The sequence below is a fragment of the Carassius carassius genome, chromosome 7 (assembly GCF_963082965.1).
Source record: "Carassius carassius chromosome 7, fCarCar2.1, whole genome shotgun sequence".
Lineage (NCBI taxonomy): Eukaryota > Metazoa > Chordata > Actinopteri > Cypriniformes > Cyprinidae > Carassius > Carassius carassius.
The window spans coordinates 5,415,840-5,437,821 of NC_081761.1; the positions used below are offsets into that span (position 1 = coordinate 5,415,840).

The 21,982-nt window shown below is 40.2% G+C and overlaps 1 protein-coding gene across 1 annotated transcript in view; it reads left to right on the forward strand.

Moving 5' to 3' along the window:
• LOC132143397 (receptor tyrosine-protein kinase erbB-4-like) overlaps positions 1-21,982 on the forward strand; it is a 165,781-nt gene that overhangs the window by 81,010 nt on the left and 62,789 nt on the right. Inside the window, exon 2 of the mRNA XM_059553572.1 lies at positions 18,096-18,247. Within this exon, the coding sequence (XP_059409555.1) occupies positions 18,096-18,247 (152 nt within the window). The remainder of the gene's footprint in view (positions 1-18,095; positions 18,248-21,982) is intronic.

The following is a 21,982-nucleotide window of genomic DNA, read 5'->3' on the forward strand; positions in this document are numbered from 1 at the left end:
GGGTTCAGGCGATAAGGCTGTAGTAGCAGGCTGATAAATGGCACAGGCTCAGTGTTGGTCTGTATCTGTTTTGACAGCAGTCTCCCACTTTCTCCAGGCTTTGTGAATGTGTGGAGATTGCCACAACATACACCAATGAATTTTAATCTACCTGTCTTCTGCGCTCCCCTAATAAGAGGCAGGCTCCTGTGTGCATAAGCAGCTTGCCGAACCATGGACAGGACAAACTCCAAAAACATCACATAGAATTTAAACCGTTTGGGAGAACAGTACACAATCACATTCGTCTGTGCTCGGAGCAAGAGCAAGCACAAAATCGTGGCCTTGTCAGGATATCATGAGTAATATACATAGTTAAACACTTAGTGCTTATTTATTAATAGCTAAGAGTTGTAAGGTGTTCTGTCAGATATCTGGCTGTGAAACAGGTTTTTCAGACTTTGTTTGATTGTCATTACCAGATGGAAACCAGATGCCATTACCAACTGTTTAGTTTCAGCAGGACAAGCCCCGGTTGGTAACTATACTGTTAGTGTAGGGCAGAAAGAATGTTTTTTTGATTGACGACATTCAAAAGAAGAGGGAATAAGTTTTTACAGACAACATATAAATAGTGCAAGTCATTATTGTAGACATTTCACTCGTGGACATACGTTTTTTAAGGCTTTAAACAGATTGCTCCCTGTTCGCTCAAGAGTGATCAATCAGATGTGTGGCCAGATTCATGAAAAAGTTTAAGAAAAATAACTGTTTGCTTTTTTCATAACACAAATTGTAAAGCTCTCTCTCTCTCTCTCTCTCTCTCTCTCTCTCTCTCTTTCTCTCTCTCTCTCTCACACACACACACACATACAGATACATACATTTGAGGTTTTGTGGTGGAAACAAAGTGCACCAAACGTAGAGTTGTAATGGTCCGAACTATGCTATCCACATTTAGATAGCATAGCTCGGACCATTTTGTCTTGGGAGAATTTGATGAGACATGTTTGAGTTTATGCAAAATTTTAAGATTTTAGCAAATGTTAGCACAGTTTGTTGAGATCTCTTCTAAAACTTGACAGGCTTTTTCTCATGAGAAACTGGAGATTAAAGCAAAAGTCTGCTTCATGGAAAAGCAGTTTAGATCCCAGTTGTGATTTTTCTGTCTTGTGGAGGAGGAAAAGTCTAGATAATATATTTTCCCCTTTAACATGAGCTAATATCTAAAATCTCAATTTGTGGTCACCTCTTCCTTAAAAAGTTTTTTTTTTTTGCACCCAAATGCACCCACTTTTCTAGAAAGCACTTTTATTCTTTCCATCTAAATATATGTAAATACACATCCTCTTTGTGAATGCACTGTTTTTGCAGTCATTAGTAGGCAGGAGACTGAGCTACATTTCAAACCATCTCAATGAAATTCCCTTTCAATCTAGTAGAGGTCTCTGCAACATATGGATGTTGAGAATCTATCAGTCTCTCACATTTATGATTTGAATACATTATTTCCTTATTTATATACATCATTTCTGGCATCTCATTAGTTATCTGCAAGAGCTTCACCTATAGGGCAAAAATAAGGTTATTTCATTATATTGTAGATTTTGGCTGGACCAAAAGTTTAATGTATTCAATTGCTATGTGTGTATTTTATCCATCAACCTGTTTCATATTATATAGCTATGCCAAACCTGATTAAATCTGTGGTGCTACTACTGATTGATTTTTAATCAATACAAACTGCCTGACAATTGCACATTTAGACTACAACTTTTTCCTTGTAGGAAAACTTGATTAGAACAAGTAGTTGGAGTCAAGAGTGTCTGGCTGCAGACTTGCACTTGCACTCTCAGACTTGCATTTTCTCAGACTTGCACTCTCAGACACTTGCACTTCCGCTAGTGACATCACTTTCAGTCTTTATTTTTTATTTTATTGAATTTTTTATTTTATTTTTTGTTTGAATTTCCAAACATTTTATAACAGTAGCCAGATGGCGAAGACAAGAAAAAATAAACTAAATTACAATGTCACTTGCAATCGCTACTTGCACTCTCTGCTACCTGCGACACTTGCAATCGACACAAATCGTGCTTGTTGCCAATGGAGAAAAGACACTGTGGTGGTGAATAAACGCAACGTCCAAAGTTTCGCGTTAAGCATTTTTCCATATAGAATAAACTGTCTACAACTCCTTTATATCACTGTCTTTGTCCATTAAGGTACATTATATGTTTTATTTATAATGATTTTCTATAGGAGGAAAACGTTTAATGTACAATTTAACGCACTGCGTTCTGTACTCATCTGCTTGCCTGTACGGAGCTGATCCTTTTAAAATCACTTAATGCATTTCATAATGCACGTTCATATTTGCTGGTCTGTATATACGTTGAGTCATCAACAAGACATATAGGCTAGGCCTACTAAATTGTCTTTATCATCTTAGTCTGTTATTAGGCCACATTAAGCGTTTGCATTGTGTTCATAGCCATCTGCTTGCCTTGTAGTACATTAAATAATAACTATATATCGAATTTGGTCTTTTAATTGAACTTAACGTATCCTAATACATTATGCCATATTAAGTGTTTGTTTTTTTCTACAGGAGGAAAACGCTTAGAAAGACTTTGTGCATTGCGTTCATATTCTGCTGTTCTGTGGCCACGGATTTGCCGGTCTTGTCTTTTTCTTGCAGGACCCTGTACATTATAGTAGTAGGCCTACTAATTTAGTTTTAATTGTTTAATCACCACCACAGCGTCTTGTCTCCATTGGCAACATGCACGATTTGTGTTGATTGCAAGTGACGTCACAGGTAGCGGAGAGTGCAAGTAGCGATTGCAAGTGACATTGTAATTTAGTTTCTTTTTTCTTGTCTTCACCACCTGGCTACTGTTGTAAAATGTTGAGAGATTCAAACAAAAAGTGATCAATAAATAGAACAAAAAAAAATACAAAAATAAAGACTGCAAGTGACGTCACTAGCGGAAGCACAAGTGTCTGAGAGTGCAAGTCTGAGAATGCAAGTCTGAGAGTGCAAGTGCAAGTCTGCAGCCAGACCCTTCTCATTGGAGTTTTCCTCTAACCCAGATGTGCTGATTAGTAATTGTGAATCACAGCAGTCTCAGGTTCTGATTTGCTGAGAAGGTCTTTGTCTAAGTATTTGTCTTAGAAATATTCCAAACTGTACATTTTCTGGACCAAATAATTATTATTTTTTTAGTTATGTATTAATCTACTTTTAGAAACATGATTATGATTTCATACTTCTGACTGTGCGGACGAATTTAAAACATTAAAAGCATAGCTTAAGTATTGGTTAAGCTATGGATTGATTTCTACTCTAGGTGATCACATTGCCTCCTGTGACAAACTTTTGATTATTTTACCCTCTCTCTGTAATGTGCTGAACTTGTGGTAATAGAAGTGAAAGCAGTGTCAAAGTTTTAATGTCAGTCAATGAGTGATAGTGAAAAGAGTCATTACTCTCAGTCCATTGAGTTCATTATTGCCTCTCTCTGTAATAACCATATATCAGAGACTCTGTAGTATGGAGCTCACCCACTTGTTCGCTCCTGTTCTGTATTTATTGATTCATGGTGTAAGATCAGGCGTCCAGGTCAAGTCATAAAGCTCATAATGTTTTATTAGTATGAAAGTTTGCGCATGCAAGTGAAAATCTATTTATTCAATTATGCTGGTGTCATGCCAAATCTAAAACCATGTGAAAGGATAACTTTTTTTTTTGTAGCAAAGTATAATACAATATCAAATAAATTACTTTTTAATATAGTTTGTCTTGATACAAAACAGTAGTGCATATTTCTATCTATCATCTATCATTATATATATATATATATATATATATATAATATCATTACAGGGTTGCAAATAATAAGTTTTGACAGAAAAGAAATTACAATATGTTTTTTTTTTCTGCCACTGATGGGTCATTTTTATTTGTTTATTTATGTGCTTTACTTTTTATTCACTTACTTAAGTGATGACATGATATGTTGCCCAAGTATGGTAACCCAAAACCTGCAGATCAACTTTGAGGCAGTTTAGACAGTTTGGCTCCTGGCCTTTCTTTGTAGCTGTTTTGCCCGAGACTGCTGTTTGAGGGTCTCCTTAAAGTTGGATAAGCTATTTTGCACAATCTGTATACACTGTTAGTCTGTAAACTGTATATTGTGATAATGTTGGTGGACAGCTTGGTGAAGATATGCCCCTTTTGAGTCACATTCTCAGACTGGGGACGAGATTAGTGGACTGTTTAATATGGCCAGTATAATAAAAAACAAATGGCTCACAGAATCTGCTCTGCAAAGCAAGAGTCAGCATCATGCTTTCTGTTGTGCGATCAGAGGGAAAGAGCAGCAGTTGACTGACTCTTAGGGCATTTTCAACAAGATACACAAGAAAGACTCAGAATACACTGAGCTGAAAGTGCAGCACGCTGTGTAGCTATTTTCACTGGACTGTATCACCACAGGTTTATTTCAGTTAATTTTCCTAATTCAATTCCAATTTATTTGTATAGCGCTTTTTACGATACAATTGTTGAAAAACAACTTTACGAGCCAGATAATGAACAAAAGAGTGACTCATTCTCGAGTAAAGAACCGTTTCTGTCGGACGCGTCCAATTCGAGAACCGAGGAGCTGATGATACTGTGCATGTGTGATTCAGTGTGAAGCAGACTGACACACAGAGCGTCTGAACTGAACTGGTTGCATCTGAACTGAACTGGTTTCTTTTGGTGATTGATTCTGAACTGATTCTGTGCTAATGTTATGAGTGCGGGTAAGCCGAAGGCTTGAATGAAGGGCAATCATCGCCAATGACGTCATTACGTCGAGGGCAAAAGAACCGGTGAACCGTTTTCTTCAACCGTTTTATTAAATCGAAATGTCCGGAAGAATGGGTTCGCGGAAAAGAACCGAACTTCCCATCACTACTGGTGATCCAAAAACCGATGCAACCGGTTCTTGACTCGAGAACGAGACAATCTTTTGTTTGTTATCTGGCTCGGTTCAGTGTTCATCTTCAGTTCTCTCTTCACAGCAGTAAATGAATTACTCCGGGATATTGGTTTGTTTGAACTCAGAGGGAATGTCAGCCACATTAAGAAAGTTAACAGCTTAAGTAATTTGTGGATTAATGCGTATTGGAGACGCGATCCGTTTCAAACGATTCAGTTCGATTTGGTGAACTGGTTCAAGAAGATCCGGTTACATTGAGTGATTCGTTCGCGAACAGGATATCACAAACTGCTTTGTTTTGAACTCTCTCACAACAGACCCGAAAGAGAAGACAATGCTGAATAAAGTCGTAGTTTTTGCTATTTTTGTACCAAAATGTATTTTCGATGCTTCAAAAAATTGACCCTCTGATGTCATATGTACTACTTTGAAGATGTTTTTATTACCTTTCTGGACATGGACAGTATACCGTACACACAGTTTCAATGGAGGGACTGAGAGCTCTCGGACTAAATCTAAAATATCTAGAGATAAGATAAATTGAGGTCTTAAGGGTTTGGAACGACATGAGGGTGAGTTATTAATGACATAAATGTCATTTTTCGGTGAACTAACCCTTTAAGGGCCTTATAGGTGAATAATAATATTTGAAACTGATACGGAACTTAATAGGTAGCCAGTGTAGAGACTGTAGAATTGGGGTAATATAATCATATTTTCTTGACCTGGTAAGGACTCTAGCTGCTGCATTTTGCACTATGTGTAACTTGTTTATTGAAGATGCAGGACAACCACCTAGAAGTGCATTACAATATTCCAGTAGCTTCGTAGCTTGGCAATGTTTCTAAGAGGGAAGAAAGCTGTTTTTGTAATATGGGAAATATGGTTTTCAAAAGACAAGTTGCTGTCTAATATACCACCCAGATTTTTGACTGTAGAGGAAGTAATAGTACATCTAGTTAAGTTGCAAATTGTAATCTACGAGATTCTGTGTACTGTTTTTTTGGTCCAATAAGTAATATCTGTCTTATCTGGTTATATTATACCTAATATAACCCGCTCTTTAATGGCATCACATCATGCAGTTATGTTATGCTGACATATCTGATGATATTTATGGGATATTTTGTAGTAAACTAAACATATAATGTGTGATTTGCAGAAAAAATACCTCTTTTGGAAAGGCAGCAGCCATGAAAGTAAAGCATCATGGTCACTGCTTTGTTTTCATTTTGTGTTCTCAATAGCCTTAATCTTCTACTAAATGACATAATGGATTTAAAAATCAAAGCAGGATCCTGATGTTCAAAGGATTGTCTAAAAGTGCTTTATAGCACTTTCATCAGGTGTTTAGGTTCTCAGTGAGAGGAAAGATATAAAATCAGCTCGATTTCAAAATCAAAGTATTTCGGTACACAATAGCATTATTTCAAAATGAAGAAAACCATATTGTCTTCTGTAGAGCTGTTTTATAGCTGAACTGAGTTTCTCATGATTTACATTGCAACACTAAATATGTTATTAAACTAAATTGTAGTAAAAAAGTTCATATTGAAGTAAATAAGACTTTCAGAGAATGAATTGTTCAAGCTTGGTGTACTGACAGATTTAAACAGTGTGTATGTGTATATATATATATATATATATATATATATATATATATATGAAAATAAAGAAAACTCTTTGAATGAGAAGGTGTGTCCAAACTTTTGGTCTGTACTGTATATATATATATATATATATATATATATATATATTTATTTATTTATATAGTTGAATATCCTTATCTACCATTTTCATATGTGGTTGACTACAATATATTTAGTATTGCAAAATACTGAATACCATGTGTGTGGGATTCATTGAAAAACTAAGCACATATTATTCCTTTACGAAGATGATCGGCATGGAATGAATAATAATTTCAATGACTGCGAGGCATCACAGATTGAGTTCTGTGTACATCTGTGTCTGATTTCAGAACACAGTCCATGCAAAGGCTCCGAGACACTGTTCATTAAATGCTATAATACTCAAAATTCATCAAAACCACACAGAAGCTGACTGATGATCAAGAATCAGAATATCTTCACTCACCATAATGCTCCTCTAAATAGCACTCCTGCAGAAGGGTGTCCTGTGACATCCCTAATTAATAGTGCAATTTAATTTAATTGCTGTGTGTTGAATTATCTCTAAATGACAATATTGCAAGCATGCAGCCTCATTTAAATCGAATAAATGTTTGAAAGTTTGACACATATTCATACTAAGCATTGCAGTTTTACAATTTGGTATAGAAAGGAACTGGAAAGTAGCTGGAGCCGTCCATTTTGTAGTTGAGTTTGTTTCTTTATCATTACATGACTTGCTCATCAGTGGATCTTCTACAGTGAATGGGTACAGAATGAGAGTCCAAACAGCTGATAAAAGGATCACAATAATCCACACCTCTCCAGTACATCAATCTTGTGAAGTGCTGCGTTTGTAATAATTGATCTGTGAATATTTCACTCAATGCATAGAATCCATTGCTGAGCAAGTAATGTAAAGGGAAATTTCTACAAATATATTCAGATGAAGAAGCAAACTCATCTACATCTTGGATGGCCTGATAGTTCAGCCAAATTTCTGAGTGAGCTACTCCTTTAATTCCATATTAAACCATATTCCTTTAAATAGTTTATAGTGACTACTCTGAAACTATTTAATTTCACAAATAATTAAAAATAAACGTTGAGTGAAATTATGAAGAGAAAATTGTGTTCCTTTTCAGGAACTCAAGCTGCGTCGAAACGCTTTTGGGGAACGTCCCTGACGAGACCGACTCTGAATATCGTGTGCAATCAGTCCATCGGAAAGGCGTGACGTCACGGGCAGGGTGACGTAGCGACCAGGAAGCTATAAAAGCACGTGCCGTGCAGCTGGCTTCAGCTTCGAATCTGTCAGAAAGCGCTCTGTGTGTGCATGTTAAAAAAGTCTGTCCTGTTGGTCCTATTTATTGTTGTCTGTCCCTTAGCTTAAAAAGATCGCTAAAACAGCTCAATATGCCTAAGCAAAAGCAAAAGACCAAACATTTGAAGGGCGATTCCAAGCCACGTTACAGATTGTGTGTTCCTCCCTGCCCTCGCTACATTACGAGCGGGGATACACACAAGCTGTGCGTGGCTTGCCTGGGATCGAAGCACGCTGAGTCGGCTCTCGAGGGGGCCGACTGCCCGCATTGCGAACGTTTGTCAATGCGGACGCTTCGATCCCGGAGGGCTCTCTTCGAGGAGGGAGCCTTCACCAGCGTTCCTCGCGGTGCTGGCCCCGCTTCTCCCGAGGCAGAGCGGCTGCTGCACTCGTGGGGTTCGCAGGTGGATCTGTCAGAAGGAATGGAGACGGGCCTGTCCTTATCTCCTTCCTCATCTGCCAGATCCGGCGCCCAAACCCTGGGTTCGGAAGCACGCTCGTCGGTTTCTTCCCCCCAGGGTGAGATATCAGCTCTTCACCTCTCGTCCTCCGAGGAGGTCGATGTGGAGACTGTTGCTGGGGATTCGCCACCCCTGTCGCCCCAGTATGAGGAGCTTTTGGAGGTGGTCACGCGTGCAGTAGATAAATTAAAAATCGACTGGCCTGCGGAGAAACAGACTGAGCCGCAGAGAAGGAAATTAGACGAACGCTTTCTGCGGCTGAAGCAACCACCTCCACGTCGGAGCCTTCCGTATTTTCCCGATCTCCATGATGAGTTATCGAGATCGTGGAATCACCCGTATTCGACCCGCCTCTTTGGCCCTGATTCACTATATTATGGCAACGTGATGGGGCTGGGAGAGCGTGGTTATAGAGCGATGCCACGTATCGAACAGATGCTCGCGGGCTATCTGTCACCCGGTTCGGCCTCGTCTCTAAAGGCTCCGACATTGCCCACTAAGCCGCTTCGAGTTACATCATCGCTAGTGGGCAAAGGTTATGTGGCAGCAGGTCAGGCTGGGGCGTGCCTTCATACTATGGCAGTCCTGCAAGCTTATCAGGCTGACCTGCTGAGAGATGTCGATGAGGGGGAGGGGATTAAGTCTGAAGATATTGAAGAACTCAGAAAGACCGCTGATCTCTCCCTCCGCGCCACTAAGGAGACCGCTCGCGCAATTGGTCGGTCTATGGCAGCCTTAGTGGCCGCGGAGAGGCATTTGTGGCTGACCCTGTCAGAAATTAAAGAACGAGACAGGGTCTGCCTCCTGGACGCCCCGCTTCAAGCCTCGGGCCTGTTCGGCGACACAGTTAATACTGTCGTCGACAGGTTCCAGGAGGCACACAAGCAGGCAGCGGCGTTCCAGAGTTTCCTCCCTCGTCGCTCTCATGGTGCATCTGGGCGGGAGATGACCACGCCACATACCGGCTCCTCACACCGGGAAGCGCAAAAGCAGAGCGTCGCCACTCGTGCTCCCCCACGTCGGGACCGAGGGCAACGACGCTATGAATTGGGGGCTTCTAGGGCAAAAACCGATTTAAGATCTGTCATCGAAGCCCGGAAGTCCTCGACGAAAAGATCCTGACGCCAGGATCCAGAGGGTAGCCCCTGCTGGGGTAGAGCGCGGTTCACCTCATTATACGGTGCCCGTCTCACCTCAGTACCCTCAGGAGGTCGGTCTGCCAACCCTGCCAGAGCTTCAGGGCGTAGCGGCCTCCAGCGAGCACCACCCCCAGTTACTTCCGCCCGTGAGCGTAGCGGAGCTGGGATGCTCGCCGCCCCTTCGGGGGCCTCTTACACCAGAGGTCAGTCTCGAGAGACTGATTCCCTTAGTAGATTATTTAGCAGCGTGGAAGCTACTGCCAAATGTATCTCAATGGGTCCTGCGTACAATAGAAAGAGGCTATTGCATTCAGTTCGGTCATCCACCATCGAAGTTCAACGGGGTTACACCGACTGTGGTCGGCCCCCAGCAGGCTCTGGTTATGGAACAAGAAGTGAATACCCTGTTAAGGAAGGAGGCCATCGAGGTGGTCCCTCCTCTAGACAGGGAATCCGGATTTTACAGCCGGTATTTCATAGTTCCAAAGAAGGATGGGGGGTTGCGTCCGATCTTAGACTTACATCTCCTGAACCGCTCAGTTATGTCACTGAAGTTCAAGATGCTCACTGTCAACCATGTTGTAGCTCAAATCAGATCCGAGGACTGGTTTGTCACAATAGATCTCAAAGACGCATACTTCCACATATCCATCCTTCCACAACACAGGAAGTTTCTGAGGTTCGCTTTCGGGGGCAAAGCTTATCAATATCGAGTACTTCCCTTTGGCCTCGCACTCTCACCCCGCACGTTCACGAAATGTATGGATGCGGCTCTGGTATCCCTCCATATGCAGGGCATCCGCATTTTTAATTATATCGACGATTGGTTGATCCTAGCTCAATCAGAGCAGATGGCGGCTCGACATCGAGATGTCGTTCTCGCACACATGGGGGAGCTGGGTTTGAGACTAAACGCCAAGAAGAGTGTACTTTCTCCAGTTCAGAGAACCACCTATCTAGGCGTAGTGTGGAATTCGACCACGATGCAGGCACGCTTGTCTCCTGCTCGGATCGAGTCGATCCTCACATCAGTCGAGAGAGTCAAAGAAGGCCAGTCACTCACTGTCAAACAATTCCAGAGATTGTTAGGGCTGATGGCAGCTGCGTCCAACGTGATACCTTTTGGCCTGCTGTACATGAGACCCCTACAGTGGTGGCTCAAGTCCAAGGGCTTTTCCCCGAGGGGAAATCCACTTCGAATTATCAAGGTCACGCGGCGGTGCCTTCGTGCCTTAGACATGTGGAGGAAACCTTGGTTCTTGAATCAGGGCCCGGTGCTGGGAGTTCCTTGTCGCCGTGTAACGCTAGCGACAGATGCGTCCCTCACCGGTTGGGGTGCGGTCATGAGCGACCACCCTGCCCGCGGTCTGTGGAGTGGTCGCCATCTAACATGGCACATCAATTGCCTAGAGATACTAGCGGTCTATCGAGCATTGAAATATTTCCTCCCAGACCTGAGAGGTCACCATGTGTTGGTGCGCACCGACAACACATCAGTGGTCTCTTATATCAATCACCAGGGGGGTCTGCGTTCGCGCCCCTTGTACAAGCTGGCACACCAGATCCTTCTGTGGTCCCAGGGCAAACTCCTCTCGATCAGAGCAGTGTATATTCCTGGGAGATTGAATGTGGGAGCAGACATACTGTCGAGACAGGGGCCGAGGCCCGGGGAATGGATGCTTCACCCCGAGGTGGTGAAGCAGATATGGAGAGTATTTGGCACAGCCCAGGTGGACCTCTTTGCGACTCAGGAGACATCGCAATGTCCCCTCTGGTTCTCTCTAGTTCATCCAGCTCCTCTGGGACTGGACGCTATGGTACAGACCTGGCCGAGGCTTCGTCTGTACGCTTTTCCCCCTATCGCTTTGCTCCCGGGAGTTCTGGCGAGAATACGCCGGGACGGGGCCCGTCTACTACTAGTAGCCCCGTTCTGGCCGGGCCGAGTATGGTTCTCAGATCTAGTCTCGCTCCTCGACGGCTCTCCGTGGGAGATACCGATCAGGACAGACCTACTCTCACAGGCGCAGGGCACGATAATTCACCCTCGCCCGGAGTTGTGGAAGCTGTGGGTGTGGCCCCTGAGGGGGCACAGCTGTTAGCAGCTGGTCTCTCAACCGAGGTTGTTGAGACCCTACTCCAATCCAGAGCTCCCTCTACGAGGAAACTGTACGCCCTGAAGTGGAAGCTCTTCACTTCATGGTGCAGAGACCGCCAGCTTGACCCAGCAGACTGCCCAGTTGGTACAGTTCTGGAGTTTTTACAAGCCAGGCTCTCTGCGGGGTTATCCCACTCCACCTTAAAGGTTTACGTGGCGGCCATAGCTGCTTTCCATGTCCCTTTCAATGGTCAGTCAGTGGGTAGACACCCCCTAGTTACACGTTTCCTCCGCGGTGCGCTGAGGCTGAGACCTCCAGTACGATCCCGTGTTCCCCCCTGGGATTTGGTTGTGGTTCTAGAGGCTCTTTGTAAAGCTCCATTTGAGCCAATACAAGATATCTCAGATAGACATCTGACACTTAAAACTGCCCTGTTACTGGCAATCACCTCACTAAAGAGAGTTGGAGATCTTCAGGCCCTTTCGGTGGCCCCTACTTACTTAGACTTTGCCCCTGGTATGGCCAAAGCATTCTTATACCCTCGAGCGGGTTACGTTCCGAAGGTCCCCTCTGTTACACCACAACCTATCGTACTGCAGGCCTTCTGTCCTACTCCCTTTCGGGAGCCAGACCAAGAGAAGCTAAACTGTATGTGTCCAGTGCGAGCACTGGACGCATACGTCCACAGAGCTGCCCTGTGGAGAAAATCAGACCAATTGCTTGTTTGCTACGGTCCTTCTAACAAGGGTTCTCCTGCCACCAAGCAGACCCTTAGTCGTTGGATAGTCGAGGCTATCAACGTCTCCTATGAGTCCTCTGGTCTTCCCCCTCCTTTGGGGGCCAAGGCTCACTCTACTCGGGGTATGGCGGCCTCCAAGGCCTTCTCAGCAGGTGTGTCTCTCTTGGACATCTGCAACGCTGCGGGGTGGTCCACGCCCTCCACATTTGTCCGATTTTACGATCTTGACATGCGAGCCACGCCGGGCTCTACTGTTCTCTCGTCTTAGCTGTGCTCTTTTGACTACACACTAGGCAGGGATTTGGAAGTCTGGCAGCGTGGGCACATCGTTTCCCAAAAGCGTTTCGACGCAGCTCGAGTTCCTAAAAAGGAACGTCTCAAGGTTACGTATGTAACCCTAGTTCCTTGAAGGAACGAGACGCTGCGTCGCAGAGCCATACTCCCGGCACCCCTGCCGGTGCTTGCTTCCCTACTCGAAGCTGAAGCCAGCTGCACGGCACGTGCTTTTATAGCTTCCTGGTCGCTACGTCACCCCGCCCGTGACGTCACGCCTTTCCGATGGACTGATTGCACACGATATTCAGAGTCGGTCTTGTCAGGGACGTTCCCCAAAAGCGTTTCGACGCAGCGTCTCGTTCCTTCAAGGAACTAGGGTTACATACGTAACCTTGAGACGTTTTCTTTTAAAACATTCTCCAATTATCTTTGTTTTATTTACGTTGAAAAATCATTTTTACAGTGTAACTGCTTGTAACTTCTCAAGACGATACATTCTATTTAATATACTCAGCTCATGCATCAGCATTCATCAAGAATATCAGCATATGTTCTCTCAAGCTGTTTATCTATGTGCCGTCTACAGGATCAGGCGACATGAGCTGTTCCTGCTACATTAAGTGCAAAACTCTTTTCAGGGTTAGAAGGAAGGAACAGTGGCAGAAAATTGGATGGGACGAGTCATTAAATCCTCTGTCTGCTTAATACAAATCACTTCCACCTGTGTCTCACCAGCAGGTGATGCCTCGCTGCCCACTGAGAGAGAAAAAAAAACCTAGCTAATCCATCAGATGAAACATGTTTTATATTAGAGAGATTATAGTGATCCACAGTAGGCCAGAAAACATTTGTGTCACTGCACATTGTAGAAATGGTGACATGTACTGTATTTGGGCCTGTTATATATTATATATACTCAAAATTGAATTTTTATATGTTTTTATACATTAATTACTATATTGTTATAATATATTTTATATATATATATATATATTTTTTTTTTTTTTTATTATTATTATTATTTTTTTATTTTTTTTTTAAATTGCTATACAAATAATAGCATGAATGAAAACAACTGTATCCGGGCCTGTATTATATGTCAGTAATTCATTTTTATATGTTTTAGGCCATTAGAAAATATGAATAGGATTTCCTGGTCTGGAAATATTCAAATTAAAATGCTCACTGATGCTCCAGAAGGAAAACACATGCATTAAAATATAATACTATGTAGTTCTTTGAAGTATGGTACTATTATTTAATATTAATATGAATATATATTAATATATTATTTAATGTTAATTAATATTACTGTATTCCATGAATATCAGCGTACCATTGAACTCTGTACAATGGTGACGCCACATTTTTTTTTATTTAAAGCGATTTCTTATATTAGATCTTTCTACTGATTACAAGTAAATGCAATACATAGACTTTTTGTGATGTTAAATGGGATTCATATCGAGTCACTAAATATGTCCATATGCTTTCCGATCACATAGTCAAAACACGTAATGGTTAATGTATACTTGTGGTGACCGCAACGGTGACACAGACATTTGTGTGGTGCTCAATAAAGGCTTGCCATTGGTGAGAAAATAAGAGAAGATGTGTTGTACCATCAGGATTGAGCTGTAGATGATGAGGGGTATTATAATGAAATCAGCAGTAATGTTTTCATCTGTCAGCCCATCAATCCAATCCAATGGTGTGGTGCTCAGCTGGCTTTTTAATAATGTCATACACATCCTTACTCATGGATCTCTCAGACATCAGTGATTTCTGAATGTCACTTACATTTCTGACTGTATGCAGGGTTAAAAAGAGAAATAAGAAAGAGAACAAGTTTTTAAATTCCAGTTTTAGACAGCGACATCAACATGACTACATTAGTAATAATCAAAACAAAACTTTTAGGGCTTATTTCTGAAAAAAGTTTAGAGTAAGAAACAACACAACTCTTGAAAGTGTATGCTCATAGTTACTGCCCACAATAAGATGAGCAAGATGAACGTTTCTTCTTTAAAAAAAGACGATTGTCAACTTGATGGATGTAGAAGTATTTTCTTCTACATCTTGAGTTTTTGTGTCTCACTCTGAGCATATGGATTCACCAAATCCTCTACCCCCCGTGGTCCTGATCTCCATGGTCTAACAGCGTCATTACAGAAATGACAATAAATTAAAGAAAAGGTGTCCTCATTTGCCCGCCGTTCTGCTTTCTGTGAAATAAATTAGTTGAGACCTCCGTGAGCAGCACAGCAGTAGGCCGTATTAATATTGTTTCTCTTGGCAGCGACTCCATGCAGGAATTCCAGGAGTCCATGGGACAGACATGCCCACAACATTAAATACAATAGGAAAAAGACTCATTGCGCACAGCGGGGAATTACTGTCTGTGTGTGTGGGGGAAATCACAAATGGCAGTTCTGTATGTAGGTATCTATGCACACACACACACACACACACACACACACACATAAAAACTGTGCATATCCATTTAGACTAAAGTTATGAGAGGGATACATAATATAATACATTTATTTCCTAAATGTGCTTAAAATAAATTGACCTGACTGACTGAAATCATTTTAAATCTATTACATGTTTGCTAAAAATAAATACATAAAAATAAGTTTAGTTGCAATAAAACATTTTTCTCTACTAAGAGCTTAACTTGATTTGACAAATCTTAGATTTACCTCACGATTCACCTGTAAATGCTGTCTATTGAGAATTTAGTGTACTTTACTTGATGTTACAATATTTTAAAGGGTTATTTCACACAAAAATGACAATTGTGTCATTAATTACTCACTCTCATTTCATTCATTTCATCTTCAGAACACTAATTAAGATATGATATGAATTCTGAGAGCTCTCTGACGTTCCATAGACAGCAAAGATACGATCACGATTTACACACAGAAACGTAGCATGGACATCGGTAAAATAGTTTTACATTTGTAGTAATGTAAAACTAATGATAACTATCATGAATGGATTTATTATCAGTTAGTTCCTTTTTCTTTTTCATTATCTAAATACTATTGTAATTTGATGATGTGAATTTCTCTTTGAAAATTGTAGACTGTCTTAAAATAGCATGATTCATATTAGGAGTGTTCTGTTTATTTACCAGATTTTATTTTGAAGTTTCCCTCCAGGGTTCAGTTGTTCCTTATTATTATTGCCTTGACTTACAGCACCAGTGGCACACACAAAGTTATAATCACACCACAAATATATAGAATATATTGATTAGCCTTTAAAGTCTTTTTCTTCTCTCACATTTCTTCCCACTACTTCAGTAAGTTTTTATTGGTTTGCCTCATTATGCATAATATTATTGCTATCGACATAATATTTAAATTGCTTTTAAATATGTATTGATAAAAAGTGATTGTATTTTTGTTTATGATTAATAATATATTAATTACTAATTAGTTTATAATATATTTTACATGTTTAAAAATATATATATTTGTTAAACAAATAATAGCATGAACAATAATAATATGAATAATTGTTATGCTACAGTTACATTGAATGTTATAAATATAAGGAGTACACTATAGCTAACTTGCATTAAATTGATCACCATCATTGCTGTCAACATAATTGCATATTTATATTTAGTATTGTTTTTATAAAAAAATGGGTTTGTTGTTATAATAAAAAATATGTTTTTGTATTTTGTTAATTGTTATATGAATTAATATTAATAATCAACAAGCGCAAAAACATGAAATGTAAAAGTGGTTAAGAGAGACTTGAATACTGATTCACGAGAATCATGTATACTGATGCAGAAGTGACATAGTGAGTATTTCCTGCCAAAGGAAACGAATGGCCATGTGTTTCACACAGACACACATAAGCATTCTCACATGAATCAGTGGACATGTACTTTCTACTCACACACACGGCAGGCATGGGCCAGCTGATGTAGCAGATGGTTCAGGCTGGACTCAGGAAGGTGTTTGATGGGTGGAAATAGGTGTATTTAATTGCATGTCAAGTCTGGCATCTCTGCCTGGGTTAAAGGGGCCTGTCTGTTCCTGTGCCTGTTAGTCCTCAGAGCTCCTTCAGCCAAGACTCATCACTGTCCCTGGAAATCATCGCTAATAGCCCCCACACACACACAAACAATAGATCTCCACTGGTTCTACACAGAGCCTGGAAATGTACACTGGACCTCTAAAAAAAAATCACAATTAACATGCAAAAGTAGGGGGAAAATTACATTTCTAGTTGCGTTTTACTAAATGGCAGATTTTGTGCAACCCTAATAGTTACGTGTGTATGTGTTCGTCTGGAACCGTCACGGCTCAGTTCATGCAGTCAGATGAATGCAGTCAGTCATAGGCAATCAATCCAAAACTGGGCTCGCATGGTAATGTAGCAGGAGAGAGCAGAAGAAGACATGATCTAGTACACACCAACCCCTAAAAAAAGATCGGCGAGTTCAGATGCACGCAAAAGCTCAAAGTACTGCCAGCTTGGTTTAAAGCAACAATGTGGGAAAATGTAGGGTTCCACAGATGCACCGGTCCACTGGCTATAAATCAGAACCGTGTTTTAGTTTTAGTTATATTTGCAATCATTTCCCAAAATGTAATTTGTGTGGAATTTTTATGAAGTCTGTAAAGTGGAGAAAATCCAAACGCATAAAAGTGCAGCTATCTTGTTTCCAGCGGTAAGCATTTAATGTTTTTGCATCATCCAAAGCATGTAAAGCCTGTTGTATCTTGCAGTTTTACACTCTTCTTTACCTTTCATATGAAACTCTATGCAATATCCTTCATTAAGAGTGAATCGTACTGGGTCACTTCAACCTGAGTTGAGATGCACAAATAAAGCCTGGGGTCACTGAGATTCCTAGCCGGGATTAGTCTCCAGGATCAGTGGAACAATCACTCATCAGAAACTTCATTAAAACCTGCCGTACAGCCCTCAGTGCTCAGCTGGACGAAAATAAAGAGAAGCTGACGTTAACACTGTTGCCAGGCACACTGGCTTTTTTAATTGAAAAAGTGGAAAATGCCTCTTTTATCTGGCTGTTGTGGATGGCAGATGTTTAGTGTTGCAAAAGCAGGTCAGTAGAAGCGTAAACGCACATGAACCTTTGCTCACTAATTTGGCTAATTACTTTCTTGAAGTAATGACCTGTGTCTTTTCAGACAATATGTGCGATTCTAGAGCATCCATATGGAGAGAAAAGATTTATGATTTTGGCCTTAGGACACTGCAAACATTGTTTAGAGAACCAAATGTTGCTTTGGAAGGTTTTCTGTCCTTCTCACCCATCTGACTATTTTTTGTTGACATAGCTGCAGTTATTTAATGTATACTATTTATGAAAGACTATAGATTATTAAGGAATTATTTGCTTTGATCCATCTTTTATTTTTATGATCCTTACCAGTTTTCTCTCTCTTTTTTCTCCTCTATAGTGTGTCCTGGCACTGATAACAAGCTCAGCACGCTGTCAGATTTGGACCAACAGTACAAAACTCTTCGCAAGTTCTACGAGAACTGTGAGGTGGTCATGGGTAATCTGGAGATCACCAGTATTGAAAGAAACCGCAATCTGTCTTTCCTCAAGGTGAGATTATCATTGCGGTCTTTAACAGCATTTTATGGATGTCATTATAGGTACAATCAAGGAAGGGCTTGATGAAGGGCTCCTCTAATGGACAAATGATAGATTTTTGTCAGAGTAAAATGGCATATTTAATTTGATGCATATGAAAATGAGGCTGTAGGGTTAGTTGTGCAGTCTGCTCAGTATGTTGTAAAGAATTTCGGTCATGTCATTTCACAACCCATTTTTTTCCCACAAAATGTTTTGTCCACTGAATACAAAAGTTCACAAAGGATGCTATAAAAGAAACTCTTCTGCTATAAAAGGTACTTATTTCTGCTTGAAAAAAAAAAAAAAAAGATTTTAATAATTATTTTAAAAAAAAAATTTTTTTTTGTTTATTTCCTGGTCTGGTAAACCAGGGAGCCACAGGATGACTTAAAGTAATAGTTCAGCTAAAAAGGAAAGTTCTGACAATTTATTTACTCTCGAGTTGTTTCAAACCTGACACCAAAGTTTATTTCTACTGTTGAAGAAGAAGACATTTTGAAGAATGTTTGTAACCTGACAGTTGGCAACAGCCACTGACTTCCATAGTATTTTATTTTTTATTTATTTACACACACTATGGAAGTCAATGGCTACCGGCAACTGTTTGGTTACCAACATTCATCACAATGTATTTTTGTGTGCACAACAGAAGGGATTGGAGCAATACGAGAGTGAGAAAATTATGAAAAAGTTTAATTTTGGAGTGAAATATTCCTTAAAAGTACTTAAATTATTATTATTAATGTATTTTAAAAATCTTAAACTTAAAAGTTAAAATGCTAAAAAGTCAAAAAGGTTGGAAACCTTTGGTCTATGCTGTTTTTTTTTTTTGTTGTTGTTCTTTTATAATCTTTGTTCTCTTCTGATGTCGCTCTTACACACAGTATCAGGGTAATTTTGGGACCTGCAGAGAATAGGGGCTCATTTCCTTTGATTAAAAGTAATGTAATATAGTGATCATCAGGGATGGGGAAAATTAATCAAACCCCTCTCAAGTTACAGGAACCTCCTTAATAAATCCCTTATCAGTGAAAAATAGGATGGAAAACACAAGTTTTAAGTTTTAAGGAAAAAAAGTTTTTTGTTTCCAACAAGCTGTTTTAAGAAAAGTGTCATATATTTAGAAGCAGTTGTAATGACTGGGTGAAGGAGTGGCAGGAAGCAAGTGCGAGATTAATGAGATGTAATGAAGACAATGAGACAATACAAAACTGAGAAACAAATAACGCTGGGAGGAATGCACTGTCCAAGATGGTAGTGAGGAATGATGAACCCCGGAAGGCGGAGGTGAGTTGGCAGCAGGAGAGGGTGACACAGGAACTGCGGGGAAGCGAGCCGAAGGTAAGTGATGTTGCTTGGTGGTGGGTTGCGTAGAGTGGACGGGGTTCCGGGGAGACACAGACATCCAACGCAGAAACACACAAGAAAGCAAGGCATAGGTTACAAACATGAAACAACGCTCTCACGAACACAAGACTCTAGACAAGCCATTATATAGGGATGAGTAATGATGAGTGACAGCTGTTGCTGATGACAATTAACGGAGACGCCCACAAACTAATCAGTGCTGACGCGTAACACACAGAATTCACCCACAAAGTGCAAAACCCAGAGATCACGGTTTACCAACCGTGACAGAAGTCTAACTCAAAGAATTTATCAAGTTTCATAATATATAATATTCATGCACTTTTTCTGGTATTGCCTTGTCCACTTGTCTCATATACATGGCTGTTGAGATGTGTATTGCTTTTGGGGAAGTCGTGGCCTAATGGTTAGAGAGTCGGAATCCCAATCGAAAGGTTGTGAGTTCGAGTCCCGGGCCGGCAGGAATTGTGGGTGGGGGGAGTGCATGTACAGTTCTCTCTCCACCCTCAATACCACGACTTAGGTGCCCTTGAGCAAGGCATCGAATCCCCAACTGCTCCCCGGGCGCCGCAGCATAAATGGCTGCCCACTGCTCCGGGTGTGTGCTCACAGTGTGTGTTTGTTCACTGCTCTGTGTGTGTGCATTTCGAATGGGTTAAATGCAGAGCACAAATTCTGAGTATGGGTCACCATACTTGGCTGAATGTCACTTCACTTCACTTTACAAGTGTAAGATGTACATTAATTGCTGTTCAAAAGGTTATTATAATTATTTTAATTATTACTTTTTTGCTATATTTTACAATAGAATTTGTTCCTGTGATGTCAAAGCTGAATTTTCAAAATCTTTACTCTAGTCTTCAGTGTCACATGATCCTTCAGAAATCATTCTATTATGCTAATATGCTCCTCAAGAAACATTTCTTCTTATTATATGGTAATAAGAAATGATAAAGTAGCATCATGGAACCTGGACTGTGTATTAGTTGGATATTATCTCGATGGAACTTCTCGTATACATGGATCTAATGTAAGAACTGTAAATTTATGGCTTTAAACTTTTAATGTTGTGTCATCTTTTCTAAAATCTTTGTAAAAAAGCATTTTATTGTTACTTATGTATTAATATTACTTAATTTTTGTTATTATTGTTTATTTATTCTTTTTTTATTATTTTGAAGTCTTCCGGGGATGGGATGGGTTCTAAATTTGCAAAGTTGCTTTTTGTTCTATAATACTGTTCCCAAAAGAACATTTTAATAAACAGTTGTTAACGAAAAAAAGGAGCATCATAGCATCCTGTGGTAGGTTAGAATGTTTGATTGAAACTTTGAATGACAGCTCATTAAAGCCTCATCAAGCCACCTGATTGTTACATCCCAGCTGAGTGGGAACATCAAGCTCAATGTCCTTGTAAGCGCAGACACAATCGCCTCTGTCTGCAACTGAAATATCTGAAAAATGTAAACTGTGTGGGTTGATGTTGTTCAGTCGTGTAGTTTTTTTTTTTTTTTTTTTTGCAGACCGAGCAGGATTTGCAGCACAATGGGGCTTTACTCCGGTGTAATAATGCTTCAGTTGTTCTGGCTGGCTCTTGTTCTGTTACATGGGTCATTCACTCCAGTCTCCACGGTCGTTGTGAAGAGTGAAGTGGTTTCGGGCAGTAGTGAGGAAGTTATGTCTTGAGAAAATATCTGTATCACATGCATAAAACAATCTGCTGCTGCCCACAGTCTCAGAGGAATGGGCACGGGAGGTTTGGAGAGATTGCTGTACATATTTGTTGCATGTTATATTATTTGTGGAAACCTAAACAAAATTCATCAAGAACTAAAAATGAAAGAATATTTAACACTAATTAATTCAGTTAGCTGCAATTTCAGAATAATGTGGAAAATAAAATAAAATAAAATAAAATAAAATAAACAACATTGTCACTTGTTTTCTAAACAAAAATATAAAGGTTATATAGAGGTAACTGCACTGAAAAACAAAAATGGTTTTTGAAAGTGATTTTTCAAATATATGCATGCAATACCTGGACCTACATACTGGTTTTAACAAATAAATGTTTATATATGAATCGTGATATTATGTTATAATTTTTTATATTGGGATATAATTTTTTTAAATGTGACAGAAAAAAGTAATGTTTTAACAGACAACATTTCACGTGTTCATACCTCGTTAGTCCTTGTAGTTATCATGGTCACATATCTAAAACTCCACATGAACCACACATGTTTTTCAATATCCAGTCTTTTGATAATTTTCAGTCTGTTTTTAATTGAAAGTTGCTCTCATCTTGAAATATTCTGAAATATCCCGCTTCTTTCA